The sequence below is a fragment of the Acartia tonsa genome, chromosome 15 (genome assembly GCF_053477335.1).
Source record: "Acartia tonsa isolate MP-2025a chromosome 15, ASM5347733v1, whole genome shotgun sequence".
Lineage (NCBI taxonomy): Eukaryota > Metazoa > Arthropoda > Copepoda > Calanoida > Acartiidae > Acartia > Acartia tonsa.
Window position 1 is genome coordinate 23,598,940 of NC_137274.1, and position 17,251 is coordinate 23,616,190.

General features: G+C 32.9%; 1 protein-coding gene across 1 annotated transcript; it reads left to right on the forward strand.

Annotated features, from left to right (window-relative positions):
* The first annotated feature begins 2,841 nt into the window (after positions 1–2,841).
* LOC145307389 (trimeric intracellular cation channel type 1B.1-like) lies at positions 2,842–16,552 on the forward strand. The gene is made up of 10 exons (XM_080149807.1): positions 2,842–2,910; positions 3,918–3,991; positions 4,943–5,026; positions 5,380–5,425; positions 5,841–5,906; positions 6,938–7,013; positions 8,571–8,638; positions 9,298–9,396; positions 10,229–10,315; positions 15,547–16,552. Exons 1-10 carry the CDS (start codon positions 2,872–2,874, stop codon positions 15,655–15,657), a joined length of 750 nt encoding a protein of 249 aa, XP_080005933.1. The 5' UTR covers positions 2,842–2,871; the 3' UTR covers positions 15,658–16,552.
* The last annotated feature ends 699 nt before the right edge of the window (positions 16,553–17,251 follow it).

Genomic DNA, 17,251 nt, shown 5'->3' on the forward strand with positions numbered 1-17,251 from the left:
TCTCTCTCTGATTTGATGTACTTACATATGTCTAGAATGTAGAATAGAGTTGCGCTTTTAATTGTAACAAGGATGACAACATCCATAAAAGCGAAGCACTGAAACGGTTAAGTCAAACGGACATTACCACTTGTATTTTGTCAGAACTGAATAAGCAGAATATAAATGAATAAGAGTCGAAGCAAAATTATAAGTAAATTTGATGAAAAACTGCTTGATACAGGTTAATGTTTATGGACATACTTACATTTTTAGGACTTGATTATAGAGTTGCTTCGCTTATAATATTGTTTTTTGTTGTTCTAGGAATCAATATACAAAAAATCGGATCAAACGGATAATTGGATCACATAAAAATTTGTTGTTAAAAAAGTAGAAAAATCAACATGTTTAAAATGGACGTACGGACATTCTGGTAATGATTATAGAGTTGCTACGCTTTCTAAATCGTACCTAACTACTTCAGGAATCACCATGCAAAGTTTGAAATCGATAGGACAATTCTAACATGCCTAAATTAATGAAAAGAGCTAACTCTCTGTGACGGACGGACGGACTGACCCTAATCATAGAAAAGCTTCGCTTTTAACAATGGATTTATTACCTGGAAGTTACACCAGATATTCATGTTCACTAATAAAGTAAAGCTTGCAGGGGGCTAAAATAAAGATTTGCCCCCTTTAACCCTCCTACTGGATGAACGAACTGACCAGTAAACGAGTTTCATGTTAGCAGGCTAAATTGACGACAATTTTTCCCCTGTCATAATATCCATGTATATTCTACATCCATTATTGAAAAATAGGAAAGCTAAAACAAAAATGATCATATGCATATGTAGGGCAAGCGAGAAAGAGAGAGAGAGAATTTAAGAGAGAATTAAAGAGAGAAAGACAGAATTAGACAGAGTGAGGGAGAGAGAGAGAGAGAGAAAGAGAGAGAGAGAGAGTGCGTAAGAGAGAAAAAGACAGAGTTAGACAGAGAGAGAGAGAATGTGTGTAAGAGAGAGAGAGGGAGAGAAAGAGAGAGAGAGAAAACGAGAGAGAGAGACAAAGAGAGAGAGAGAGAGAGAGATAGATAGATAGATAGAAAGAGAGAGACAGAGAGAGAGAGAGAGAGAGAGAGAGAGAGATAGATATATAGATAGAGATAGAGAAAGACAGAATTAGTCAGAAAGAGAGAGGGTTAGACAGAAAGAGATAAGGAGAGAGAGAGAGAGAGAGAGAGAGAGAGAGAGAAAGAGAGATAGAGATAGAGAAAGACAGAATTAGTCAGAAAGAGAGAGGGAGAGAGAGAGGGTTAGACAGAGAGAGATAGGGAGAGAGAGAGAGAGAGAGAAAGAGAAAGAGATAGAGAGATAGATAGATAGATAGATAGATAGAGAGAGAGAGAGAGAGAGATAGAGTATGAGACAGAGAGTGAGAAGGAGAGAGAGAGAGAAGGAGAGAGAGAAAAGGAGGATGAGAGAGAGAGAGAGAAAAGGAGGATGAGACAGAGAGAGAGAAGGTGAGAGAGATAGAGAGAGAGAGAAAGAAGGGAGGGAGGGGACATTGGACTGTTTATTACAATGGTCCCAAAAGATTTAAAATAACGTTTCTTATTCGTTTGCATAACAACCTTGGGGACTTTCATTGGATATTGATTGCTTGGTTCATTTAGTTGAGTGTCCAAACGTTTCAACCACTTATTATAATCTACAGAAGGGGTTATTTTATTTACTTCAATTTATCGGCCATTGTCTTATCCCTTTAGATCCCTGTCAAAGAAGCTGCATTTCAGAAAATCTTGGAAAGTGGCCAAAAAAAATTGCCATTTAGAAAATTTAAATATTCGGATCAGCTGTTTAGTTTGTTATTTGTTTTTTTATTAGAATGTGAATATATTTTTTTAAAGCGACGCTTTTCTATAATTAGGGTAGGTCCGTCCGTCAGTCCGTAACAATTAGCTCTTTTTGTTAATTAAGGCATGTTATAATTTTCTCAAATTTCAAACTTTGCATGATGATTCCTGTAGTAGTTAGGTACCACTTAGCAAGTGCAGTAACTCTATAATCATTACCAAAATGTCCGTTTGTCCATTTTAAACATGATGATTTTTAACTTTTTTAAAAGCATTTTTTTCTGTAATATAATCATCAGATTGATCTGATTTTTGGAGTACTGATTACTATTACAATAAGGTACAATGTTACAAGCAAAGCATCTCTATAATCAAGTCCTAAAAATGGCAGTATGTTCTTTAACAGTATTCTGTATTTAAAAAGTTTTGCAACAAATTTACGCATCATTTCGTATAAAAAGTTGAAAAAAATTTAAGTAAATTTGTTATAAACTGCTGAAATAGAGGATAATGTTTATGGACATACTTACATTGTTAGGGCTTGTTAGGATTGTAAAGATGCTTGTACTTTGTTGTCATAGGAATCAGATCAATCTAATAATAATATCACATACAAATTTGTTGTTAAAAAAGTAAAAAATCGACATGTTTAAAATGGACGTACGGATATTCTGTTATTGATTATAGAGTTATTACGCTTTCGAAATTGTTCCTAACTACTACAGGAATCACCATGCAAAGTTTGAAATCGAAAGGACATGCCTAAATTAATGAAAAGAGCAATCCGTTCTGTCATTGTCTTATCATTTGTCATTATATGGTATCAGGGATCTAAAGGGATAAGACAATGGCCGATAAATTGACATTCATCCCCAATGATGATACATAAAATTACTCCCTCTGTACATTACAATTGAAGCGTTTGTACACTCAACCAAAAAAAATCAATAAAAGTCCCCAAAGTTTTTAAGCAAACGAATAAAAAAAGGTTATTATAAAACTATACCCAAATTATTTATGATTTAAGATAGAATGGACGCAGCCGCTGAATTGCTACAAGATCTACCAAAGGTATTAAAATTAGTGGTTGAAACGTGTAAACACTCAACTTAATGAAAGCAGGGCAGCCGCGCCTCAGTCAACATGGATCTAAAGGGATAAGACAATTGCCGATAAATGGATGTATATACCTTGTAATGATACACAAAATTACCCCGTCGGTAAATTGAAATTAGTGGTTGAAACGTGTGAACACTCAACTTAATGAAGCAACCAATCAAAATTCACTGAAGTCCCCAAAGTTGTTAATCCAACGAAAAAGTAAACGTTATAATAAAACTTTGGGGACCAGAATAATGAAATACCCATTGTCCCCTCTCTCTCTGCTCTCTCTATCTCTATCTCTCTCTCTCTATTTCTGTCTACTAAACCATTTCTCTTTTTGAAAATTGGCAGTTTGTATGTAGTAAAAGTTGTCGCAAATATAGGTATTAATTTATTCTATCTGTTTAGGAGTCTTCCCTGTCATTATTCCTTACAATACAATACTTTTATGTCTTTCATAGCTCACCTATAGAACTTTAGGTACTTTACCTATAAGTTGAAGTTTGTTATTTTTGAAAATTACCAGTTTCTTTGTAGTAAAAGTTGTTGCAAATATAGGTATTAATTAATTCTATCTGTTTAGGAGTCTACCCTGTCTTTTTTCCTTATGATTCGATACTTTATGTCTTCCAAAGCTCACCCATACAATACCGAAAACTTTACCCATAAGTTGTAAGTTTGTAATTTTTGGAAATTGACAGCTCCTATGCAGTAAAAGTTGTCGCAAATATAGGTATTAATTAATTCTGTTTAGGATTTCCATTACATATTTAATACTGTTAATTTCATTCTATGCATTCAAGTTAATAGGGACGTATAAGGGTTTATGCTATCTCTTTTTGCTTATAATTTGAGACTTGGTACCTCTCAGATCTCACCCTTAGAACTTTGAATACTTTACCTACAAGTTGTATCTTTGTAATTTTTGAAAGAGTTGTCACAAATATAGGTATTAATTAATTTTATCTGTTTAGGATTTCCATTACATATTTGACACTGTTCATTTCATACTCTGTATCCAAGGTGATAGAGATGATTATGGTGATAGGTAAGTTAAATAATATTTAGTTCTCATATTCATTTGAAAGTGTATAATATCCGGTGGATTAGAACCGGTTCTCAATCCATACAAAGAAATTATGTCTAGCATTGTATTATATCCAGTTTTCTAGGAATATAAAAATGTACAATCATATGATTATAACAATTTTTTAGCCAGTGTTTTTGGCATCTTTAAAAAAAACTGGTTTTAATCTTATTTTTCTACATTTTATATCTGCGGAAAGCTGTTTATAATATGATGCAAGAAATAACTATTAGTGTATTGCATTAAAAAACAGCTCTCTATATATAAAAATGTACAATTATAAGATAACAACATAAGATGTTTAATGCATGGGTAAAACAAATGGTTTTAATCTTCTAGTTCTACATTTTTATATGTATTTGTACAAAACTGGATATAGTATGATGCTATACATAATTTTTCAGTATGGCTTGGAACCGGTCTAATCAACCGGATATAAATTCTTTCCATTTAAACACAATAAGAAAAACAATGTATTGATGTATACCCCGAAATAGAAAAAACAAACAATTATCCCTTTTGTATAATTATAACATTGGTGATTAAGTTTGGACACTAAAGGTTTGTATATCAATATATGATAGATGTATAAATGTCTGAAACTTTAATTCATGTACATATGTCCGTCCTGCTCACTGTATGTCCATCTGACTGTTGAATTATTTTCAGTATGGCTATGAAACTGATTAATATCTTGTGGATAAGAACTCGTCGTTCTCAGCCGCACTGAAAAAACATGTATCGTATCGTATTATATCTAGTTTTCTATAAATATAAAAATGTTCTATTATAATATTAAAATCAGTTTTGTTAACCCTGAGATGCCAAAGGCATGGGTTTAATCCTATAACTGTCCATTTTTATAACCGCAGAAAGCTGTTTATAATACAATGCGATAAATGACTATTTCAGTTTTGGAACAGCAACTAGGACCAATCCTTTTGCCAGCTGGATGTCTGCCATGATGTCCTGCTTTGCTGGAGGTCTTCTCGTCAGGTACAAATTTGAAACCGATTAATATCGGCTGGATTAGAACCTGTTCTCAGTCATGATACCAGAATGATGTCCGCGGAAAGCTGTCTATGATACTATGCTATTTATAAATATATAAAACTCATGGATCTAAAGGGAAAAGACAATGGCCAATAATTTGATGTACATCCCAAAAGATAATATGTAAAATTACCTCTTTTTACACTCAACTTAATGAGCCAACCAATAATAATTTAATAAAAGTCCCTAAAGTTGTAAATCCAAGGAATAAGAAAACATTACAAAACTTTGAGGACCAGTGTAATAAACAACAACCTCTCTCTCTGAATATACATGATATTGTTTTTATTTTTCAGCCCTTTGTGTGGCGAACCGGTTTTGGGAGCATGGAATGACAATCTAAAAGGAATATCATAAAACTGAAATTTAGGGAGGGGGTGGGATATTATACAGTAATATATTGTACTCAAAGTTTTATAAACAAGGTTTCTCACTTGTTGGGTCAAAATCTTTGGGACTTTCATTAATCTTTAATTGATTGGTTCAAACTTGTAGTGTCTTAACATTTTGACCAATACTTTAAATTTACAGTAGGTCTCGATTTTGTCTATCATCATCGTGGATGTAAATCAATTAATCTGGTAGCTTTACAAAGACAATCAAATCAGCCATGTGACGTTATAAAAATGAGGGATTTTCTTTCCCACTTCTCCTCTCATCCTCATTTTTTACGACGTTACATGGCTGATTTTTAACACACTTTGTAAAGCTTCATTAATCTGCCATTGTCCTATCCTAAATTTTAATGATATTGAATAAAGTTTTGTTGGCAACTGTGTTATGGTTTCTACTCTTCTACTCTCCCCAAGATATTTGTTATCAGGTAGTAAAGTTAATAATTGGGTTGGGCCGGATATCCGGTCATTTTCAATATCCGGCCGGATACCGGATATTAAAACTATCCGGTTACATGATATCTGGCTGATTTTTGACGCCGGATATCGAACGTTAACCCGGTAATCCGGCCGGAACCAGATATCCGGCATTATAAATCAGCCGGATATCCGGTATTCGGTATCCGGCCAAAAAAGTATCCGGCCCAACCCTAGTTAATAGGGATGTTGCCAGGGAGGTGATAAGTTAGAATCTTGAGCCAACATTTCATCATAATTAAAGACGTTAAAAATGGTTCCTACTGCTGCTATGTCAGGTGTGTGACATAAACAGTAAGAGCAGGGGGAATGCCATGCACAGTTAGGACTTCTCAGACAAAGGTCATGCAATCAAAAGGTTGGTTGTCTGATGGATGTTACTTGACTTAATTTCCTTTGGTGTTAGAGTTCGCATCCCATTATTCGTGGATGATGCTCTGGATTCTCTAGATGATCACTATAAGCGAAGGAGAATCCAGCCCTTAGGAGGTAATGGTAAAGTTAATAGGGATTGGTCCTAGAAGGTAACCTTGGGGGACCCCAATTGGCTAATTTATAATAATTCCGCAACTGTGGCTCAACATGTAGTCCATGTGCACTATTTCATGTATTTTTTAATTGTTTGTAATTTTTATTTGTTCTACTCATACTAAACAATCAGTTAATTTATAAGGTCAACGCATAGCGCAATGGCTCTTCGTCGGAGATATGATAGGAAGTAGTACCTTAATTACCTCATTGGGGCATGATTCTCCTTTGTATTAAAGTGAAGCCAGATCTGCTTGTGATGTAATGCGATACTCAAACACACTAGGATATTAGGTTAAGTAACATTCAACAAATCCTTTGTCTAGATCTAACTGTGCATCTGCTCATTGTCTCCTCGTTGAAAATGATGTCCTCAAAAAAAGTTTCTATCAACTGCTAAGATGGGGGAAATGTCACAGGGATGGAATATACAAATAATATTTATTTTTTCCAGGTCTCCAAGATGTTTCCAGTTAAGATGATGATGTATATCACCAAAGGCATCTACTATCCCAAAAAGATATATGCAGGTATTATTCAGGAGGAGGGGACATTGGGCTGTTTACTACACCAGTCCCCTAAGTTTTATAATAGTGTTTTTAGAACTTTGGGGACTTTTATTAAATTTTGATTGGTTGGTTCATTAAGTTGAGAGTCTTAACATTTCAACCACTAATTGTAATCTAGAGAGGGATAATTTTGTGTAAATCATTGGGGATGTACATCAATTATTTAGCCATTGTTTTATCTCTTTAGACCCCTGTACTCCTTTACAGTGAATCTTCTTATAGGTCAAGGAAAGGTTTATAACTATTTTGGGAGAAATTGCACCTGCCCCCCGTCCCCAAAGTGCCTCTAGAGGCCTTTAGTAATGGGAATGTAAATTTAACTGGTGTCCAAAGTTATTAACTGACTGGCTTAGAAACTTTGGGTACTTATCTGGATATATTGGTCAAACTAGCAGTGTGAAATATTTTGGGATGTACATCAATTTATCGGGCATTGCCCTTTAGATTATTTACATTGAAAATAACAATATAGAAATCGCCAAAAAAAACAAAAATATAACTAGCGCTGCCTAGCTGCCTCTAGGGGCATAGCCGCTTGTAAAATATCCTTATACTAAAGTAATAGGATGTTTGTCTGTGTGTCTGTACCGTAGGATCTCGCTAACTGCTGAACCGATTGGGTTCTCCTTAACAGGGTAGCTTCTCATAGGTCCCGTGAAGGATTATAACTATTTTCTTGGGGGCTGGAACACCCCCAACCCCCCCCCCCCCAAAAAATGAAAACAACCTCCCCCCCAAAAATTTTTTTTTATTTCTTTTAACTAAAATTAAATGAGGGAGGGGAGCACCCCCCCCCCCCAAAAAAAAAAATAAAAATATTTTTCGACCCCCCCCAAAAATTTTTTTTACTTTTTCTTTTAAAATCTAAAATAAGAAATTGAATTATTAAATTCGACTCTCTCCTCCTCAAGTGCACCTAGAGGCCTCTAGGGGCGTAGCCGCTAGTATAGTAATATAGTATCTGCTCTACTAAGTTACTTAATGCACTTTTAAAAGTTATATATCTATCTCAACCATCCTTATAATAAAGTAACAGGATGTCTATCTGTCCATTTGTCTGTTTGTATGTTTGTACTAAAAAATCTTGCAAACCGCTAAACCGATCAGATTCTCCTTACCAGGGTAGCTTCTCATAGGTCCTGGGAAGTTTTTTAGCTATTTTGTGGGAGGGTATCATCACCCTCCCAAGAAAAATAAAAAGATCAAAAAATGTTTTTTTTTCGTGGAGACTTGAATGCAACATAGACAATTATTTCTCAAATTAGATATTTAAAATAAAAAAGAAAATTTAAATTGCCACTAAAGGCCTCTATGGGCGTAGCCGCTAAAACATATAAATTGATTACTACTGCTGCGTCATGGAATGAAATTTTCTCAGTAGCTTTTGATAGGTTAGGTTAGGTTAGGTAAATTTAATGATTGCCCCACATGGGGCTAGAAATAGGAGAAAAGCTACTGTGAAGATACAACCAAACTCGCTACTTCATTTTGTTTCCATGTACCGACTCTTTTTTTCAGGTATGAAGCATGCTAGTCATGTGATGCCGGGCAACATTCTGGCCATGGTCATCATTGCTGTTTGTAAGGTAAATAAGTAACCAGCAACCTTTGCTCATCATGTAGCACTTAAACTTGTCATCGGTGAGGTGATAGGTTCGAATCTCTGCCCAACACTGCAACTTACTAAAGATGTCAAAAAAGGTTCCTTTTGCTCCTATGTCAGGTGTGCAACATAAATAGTTAGAGTAGGGGGAAAGCCTATGCACACTTCCAAGACAAACTGCTCACAATGGATTCGTAATATTTTTCCGATTATAAAAGTTTATATGAACCCATATATTTTATGCTGGTATGTTTTAGGATATATTTAAGTTTAAAGTTTTGTTAAAACTGAGGTTCCAAAAATTCGAATTTTTCAATAATTACCCAACTAGCTATTTAAAATAGAAATCAAAAAGTTAGGACACCTTCTTTAAGGCATATCTTTTAATTTTGGGGTAAAGTATTGAACCTAGTAAAAGTGGCTGACGCAGATTATAGATTATGATGTCAAAAAAATAACCAATGAGAGGCCAGTATACACTGTAATTGACCAATGGTAAAATTTATAGTGCCCTCTCATTGGTTAATTCATTTTTGACGTCATAATTTGAGTCAGACACTTTTACTAGGTTCAAAGTGTGTCACATGTATTCCAAATATAAATTGGAGATATTTCTGTAATAAAAAGATCTTCTGATTATAGGGTAACGGATCGGGAATGATTAAACCTGTGTGTAGACTTGTTCGTGGTGTGTGGAGACCCTTGTCCTCCGAGTTCCTTGCTCCCAGTGTGACAACTAAGGTATAAGATTGCTCTTCGTCAGAGAGGTGCTAGGTTCGAATCTTGGTCCGAAACCGCATCATAACTAAAGATGTTAAAAATGGTTCTTACTACTGGTATGTTAGAGTAGGGGGAATGCTTTGGCTCAAAACAGGCGCAACCCATTATCATGCACAGTTAGGACTTCTCAGAAGGTTTGGTTGTCTGTTGTCTGTTACTTAACCTAATATTTACAAAAATACTTACATTAAATTTTGAAATAATAAAAGAAATTTTATTTAAGTGAAGCTAAGAATATAAATTTTGCCTTTTATTTTAAAACTTAGCATTAGGAGTCCAGTAACTACAAGACACAAACTAGAAGGCATAGTAAGGTTCATGTCTAAGTCTAAGCCTGTGCCTTTGGCATCTTGGGGATAACAAAACTGGTTTTAATCTTATAATTGTTCATTTGTTTGCAGAAAGCTATTTATAATACGCTAGGATAATTAACTTTACAATTTTAGTACTGTATCATGTATTGCCTAATGTTACATCTTTTACCCGGGCTAATGAGATACTAGTTATTTATTTTATCCTATTATAAACAGCTTTCCACGTATATAAAATGTTTAACTATATTTTGTTAGACCTGAGATGCCGGAAGCAAATGCTAACAAAACTGGTTTTAATGTTATGATCATTCATTTTTATATTCAAAGAAAAATGGATATAATAAGATGCGATAAATAACTATTCTTATTTATAACATTATTTCAACACAAAAGACGACATCTTAATTTTCATAATTGTGCGCAGCAATCACGTACCTTTACCACGTTTAACAATCAGCTGATCTTTGTTTATGTTTTAGTACTGTATCATGTGTTGTCTGATGTTACATCTTTTACCTGGGCCTATGACTTATGTTATTGTAGCTGGTCTTCTACTCTCAATGAAGGTTAGATTGCTATGTTGATAGATAGATAGATTGACAAATAGATAGACAGATAGGTAGACGGATGCATAGACAGAGAGATAGATAGACAGACATACTAATAAAAATGATTCATGTTATTGCAGCTTGACTACAGATAGACAGATAGATAGACAGATTGATAAATAGACAGATAGTTAGACAGATAGATAGACAGATAGATAGATATATAAATAGACAGATAGATACAAAGATAGATAGACAGATAGATAGTTAGATAGATAGATAGACAGATAGATTGATATTCAGATAGATATATATTTATAAATAGACAGATAGATAGACAAATAGATAGACAGATATATATACAGATAGATAGACAGATAGTTAGACAGATAGATAGACAGAGAGATAGACAGATAGATAGACAGATAGATAGATCTTATCTATCTATCTATCTATCTATCTATCTATCTATCTATCAGTTGTGATCTAGTTCTCAAGCAAGCAACACATAATTAGTTTGACCGCTATAATCCTATTCATGTGAATTACAGTTAAACTAGTAGGGTGACACAAAATTTTTATTTCTAAAAAAATGGCCAAGAAAGTTGATGTCGAGGTAGTGAAAGATGTATTGAAGAAAATAGGAAGAGAAAAGTGTGAAGTCGATGTTAATAACAACAAAGCACTTTTAAACTACCTATTTATTGTTTGCCAGCACATAATTTCCACTAGTGGATCAGAGTGGAAAACTGTTGGCAAAGATGGCAAATGCACAAATCTGAAGGATGATGTGAAGACTGCTAAGGCTGAGGCTAAAGAAGCGTTGAATACGGCAGATTACTCATTGCAACGTAATCTTAAGGGCAACTTTATACTTACTAGCCCGCCTAATGTTGAAAAAGGATGGAAAAGTCTCTTTGAACCCCATGATGAACAGGACACAAGAACTCTGACAGATAGGACATTAGATCTTGTCCATGAGTGCTATGGAGTCAGAATTCATGAATCTGACATAACAGCAGTACATGAACTAAAAAACAACTCAGTCCTGCTAAAAATTTGGAACAGAAAAAATGGGTCACCCTATTTTGATTTGGTTTCCGCTGTCAAAAGAGGAGGAGTAAAGAAGTCAGATATACCGAAAAATGGAGGCGGGGCTCTGCGTGGGGAGGGGGTCAAGAATGAGGGGTATGGGGACCAGAAGGAGGGGGAGGGGGACAAGAAGGAGGGGGAGGATATGACCAAGAAATGTGACTCTTCACATCCTGGGCCGAAGGTAAAGTCATCCATTCCCAGACAAAGGTTCTTCATAAACTTCCAGCTAACTAAAAATCGTTATAAGATTTTAGGTCATATCAAATTTCTAAAGAAAAAAGGATCCATTCACAAATTTGACACAAACCAAAATGGAGACATTAACATGACTGTCAAAGAAGGCGAAAACCCCGTTTGGCTAACTTACTATCCCAAAAGTGAAAATTCGTTTACTTACACCATAAGTGATATCGACAGCTATCTGCCTAATCATGTTGGTGTTAAATCTGATACAAAGCCAAAATACGTGAAAAAGAATTAAATTGATTCTAAATTTAAAAATCATTCTCTGATCTCAAATCTAATATATGTCTAAACTAACGTCACCACTCTACACTTTATCTCTATTGTATGTCACCAATCTCTTACTATATGATAATCAAGTTTACTATTTTGGGGTTTAATAGTATAACTTATAAAATTAATTTTCCAAACTGGCACTTTTTAATTGTAAAATTTAAACTTATCTGTTATTATAGGGCTTTGATGATGATATAGATTTAATTTCAAGTAATGGTCAGAATGAGCTTGTATTGAATAGTGATTTTGGGCATAGTTGTAAGTATGTTGATCAAAATGAATTTAAATCGCTAGTTAGTAATAAAAGTGAAATTTTTTCCGTTTTAAGCTTAAATATTCGCAGTATTTCAAATAAATCAAATGATCTTAGAGACTTGATAGAGGAATCCAAAAACAAAGACTTTAATTTCTCTTGTTTATGTGTCCAAGAGACGTGGGGAATCAAAAATCAAGATTTAGTCTGTCTAAATAATTATAATCTAATCTCAAAAGATAGGGAAGTAAAGAGGGGAGGGGGTTTGGCTATTTATTTATCTAACTTAAAAAACTATGAAATTATCAAAGAATTCTCGTGCTTTAATGACAATTTTGAATCTTTAATAATTAAAGTTTACATTTCAAGAAACAAGTTTAAGATAATCGCAAATATTTATAGAATACCTAATAGCAATATACAATTTTTTTCTGATTGGCTTAATACAACTCTAACTTCTCTCAAAATTATGAATGCAGAAGAAATAATTCTTTGCTCTGACTTAAATATTAATCTGCTTAAATATAATGAACATTCTCCAACCAACGACTTTTTAAATATGTTAATCTCTCATTCTTTTTTACCAGTTATTACATTACCTAGCAGAATTACACCAACAAGTGCCACTTTGATTGATAATATTTTTACAAATAAAAGGATGGATAATTACAATGCCGGACTTATTTACTCAAGTCTATCTGACCATCTCCCAATATTTTACTTAAATGTTAGTAATCCTAAGCAAAACAAAGATTCTTTTATACAAAAAAGAAATATGTCTAATGAAAATACTGAAATATTTAAGCAATCCTTATCCTCTTTTGATTGGTCTGACATAACTACAGATTGTAATCCAGAGAGTGCTTTTGAAAACTTTTCTAATGTTATCAATGAAAACTTTGAAAAATGTTTCCCTTTTAAAACTATAAAACCCAACAAAAGAGTTATCCCCCAAAATCCCTGGATGTCACCAGCTTTATTAAACCTAAGAAAGAAAAAAGAAATGTTATTAAGACAAAAATTTAAGGATAAAACCGTTGATAGCAATAGAAAATTTGTCATTGCAAATAATGTTTATAAATCTGCAGTTAGGAAAGCCAAAAAAGAGTATTATTTTTCTAAATTCAATGAATTTTCGTCTAACATGAAAAAAACTTGGTCTACAATTAATCAACTTATTAACAAGAATAAAAAAACGCATTCTATCCCAAATCTTTTTACTGATGATAACAGATCTTATGAAAACTTTCAAGATATTTGTGAGGGTTTTAACAATTTTTTTATTAATGTTGGTCCCAGCCTAGCAGATGAAATTCCATTTTGCGAAAATGATTTTAATGACTACCTTGGGGTTCCAGTCAATGAAAATTTTGTCTTTCAAAAAATCACCCCTCAAATAATTTTTTCTACTCTCAATAAGCTAAAACCTAAACTAAGTTGTGGACCTGACAATATTTCTACTAAACTTTTAAAAGAAATTATGCCAAGTATTATAGATCCTGTTGTTCACCTATTTAATCTTTCATTTAAACATGGCTTTGTTCCAAACAATTATAAATGCGCTAAAATTTTGCCAATCTTTAAATCAGGAAGGAATAATTCATTTGATAACTATAGACCTATTAGTATATTAAATGCCTTTTCTAAACTACTGGAAAAAATAGTTGCCTGTCAAATGTTTAAATACTTAAATAAGTTCAATATTCTTTATAAACATCAGTATGGATTTAGACCCAAGCACAACACAACACAGCCCTTAATTCAATTATTGAATAAAATATACCAAGGTCTTGATTCTCAAACACCAGAATACACACTGGGGTGCTTCATTGACTTAAAAAAGGCATTTGATACTTGCAATGTCCAAATTCTTTTAACCAAGCTAAACCATTATGGTTTTAAAGGTTTATCAAATAAATGGTTTCATTCTTATTTAAATAATCGTTCTCAATATGTAGAAATTAATGGTGTCAAATCATCTATTCAAAACATAACCCATGGAGTCCCACAGGGTAGTGTTCTGGGTCCTATACTGTTTTTATTATATATAAATGACTTGCCAAATGCAATTGATATATTTTCTTCACTTTTTGCTGATGACACAATTTTTGCACACAGTGATAGCAATTTAAAAAGATTAGAGGAAAGGGTTAATATTGAACTAGAAAAAGCTAAACTTTGGTTTCAAGCAAATAAACTTTCACTTAATGTTGCCAAAACTAAGTTTATGGTTTTTAGAACCAAAAAAATGCAGTGTGTCCAAGATTCTCTAGTCATAAAAATTGGTGGTGAAAAGATTGAAAGAATTGGAAATGATTGTAGTATTAAATCATTTAAATTTGTAGGTGTTCATCTAGATGAGTTTATAACGTGGGAACACCATATAAACTCAGTTATTAACAAAGTATCTAGTGCTAATTTTGTATTAAATCAATTGAAAAAGTTTGCACCAACTAAAATTCGTAAATCTATATATAATTCCCTTGTAAAATCGCACTTGGAATTTTCTATTATAACATGGGGTAATGCTAAATGTGAGGGAATGAGTAGATTATTATTAAAACAAAAGCAATCTGTGAGATATGTCGCTAATGCAAAGTACAATGCTCATGTAGATCCATTACTTGAAAAACTTGATTTACTTAAACTTGAAGATATTATGACTGTTAACATAGGTAGCTTTGTAAAAAGTTTCCTTGCAGGACAAATGCCAGACTCATTCAATAATATTTTTGAACCAATGTTATCCAACAGAGTAATGAAATTAAAAGTACCTTTACCTAAACATAAAGCTCTAGAAACTTTTCCTAATGTTTGCTTTGTTAAAATATGGAACAACCTAGACACTGCTATAAGGTGTGCTGAAACTAAAAATTCCACTAAAAATCTCATCAAAAAGAAAGCTTTAGATAAATATAAGAGTTTTAATTGTAATAAGCAAAAATGTTTTGTCTGTAAAAATAATTAAAATTTGCCTTAATTTACTATCAAAATTTGAATTTCTCTAACCCCATTGTATCATAGTGTAAATAGCATCATTAATACCTTACTATTTATTTATACTATTTAAACCTATTTATATGTTATATGTATATATCCAATTTAATTATCTGATTAAAATTTCTATGTAGCTAGAAACATTAAAAAATCATTTGAATATGTTTGTCTTAAATCGGTACTTCCAGCTTTTGCAACGGCCAACCCAGGTTATGAAAGTACCAAACTATGCATAAAATTTTGTAAATATGTGTAAGAAATATTATTATCATTTTGTATGCTTATGTTGAAATACATCTATCTATCTATCTATCTATCTATCTATCTATCTATCTATCTATCTATCTATCTATCTATCTATCTATCTATCTATCTATCTATCTAGGTTGGTCCACTGCTGGGGGTCCCCGTGGATATCTTCACCCCCCTGGAGCGTGGTGTTGCCCCCCTAGTCATTGGCACAAACGAACAGCCCGCTGAAAAGAAGTCACAATAATTAAAGAGAGAGAGAGGGATAGGGCACAATGGGCTGTTTAGACACACAAAAAATTGTCCCGAATTTGTATTAATTTTGAGGAACAAGACTCCAGTGACGTCATATTTTTCTTTCCCGAAAAAGGGAAGGGGGGAAGAAAATCTCTTCAAAAGAGATGGGGAAAACCCCCTTTTCTCCCATCTCTTTTTTCTTCCCCCCTTCCCTTTTTTTTCTTTCCCCCTTCCCTTTTTCGGGAAAGAAAAATATGACGTAACTGGAGTCTTGTTCCTCAAAATTAATACAAATTCGGGACAGTTTTCTGTGTGTCGCTGTTTATTACACTAGTCCCCAAAGTTTTATAGTTTTACCAATAATCTTAAGAGATAAGTAAATGGACAATAAATTGATACACATCCCCAATGATAATAAACAATACATACCCCTTCTGTAGATTAAATTCATTGGTTGAAACATTTGGACACTAAATTCAGTAAATTTGCAAAAAGGTTCTGAGCTAATGAATAAGATAAAATGATTATAAAGCTTTGGGTACCAGTATAATGTACTAGAGAGAGAGAGGGGACAATGGGCTGTTTATTACACTAGTCCCCAAAGTTATATGGTACCTAAGTGAATTGTGATTGGTTGATCCATTAAATTGAGTGTTCAAATGTTTCAACCACTAATAGGAATCCATATAAGAGTGACATTTGTGTAGCATCTTTATAGATGTACATCAATATATCGGCCATTGTCTTAACCCTTTAGATCCCTGGTAATTCTTGATGATTAAAAAATCTACCCTATGAGTTCTGAACTTTAATGTTAAATTAATCTAATCTTAATTTTAATCTAAATAGTTTATTTAATGTTATAGTTTTTTTTTGTTAACTGTTAAAAATAAACTTTAGTTTTATCTCTTTTTTTTATTTCATAAAGGGATCGTATTATAGACAGCTTTCCGCTGATATTAAATTGAAATATTATAGGATTAAAACTAGTTTTGTTAGCCTGGGCCTTAATGTTATGATTCTTATTTTAATATTGGTGGAAAATTGTCTTTAATACGATGTTATACATGATTTTTCAGTATCGCGAAGAATCGGTTCGAATCCAGTGGATATTGATCGGTCTCAAAGCCATACTGGAAAATATTTTGTATGATATAAATATGCGATCTATTTTTTGGAATAATGATTCCTAGAACAATGTACAATATAATAAGCGAAGCATCTATACAATTAATACCTAAAAATGTAAGTATGTCCTTATATAATATTTAAGCAATTCTGTTTAGACGTATTTGTTTATATTCGAATTATTGAATGTGTTAATGTTCGTTTTTCCTACCTTCTGATTTTATGGATATTGTCATCCTTGTTTTGTAAAATTTAAGTTATATATTTTTTTGTTTAATTAAAAGCAAAGGATTAATTACTTTTTAAAAACGTCATGTAGACATAAACTTTGAAATTGGGATGTTTGTTTTAATTTGTTTTAATTTAAGTTTTAATTTTAATCTACAAAATGATTAATATTGTGTATAATTAATGAGGATGTACATAATTTTATCGGCCATTGTCTTTAGAAGTGTTGTTATTTTATATCAAAGGAA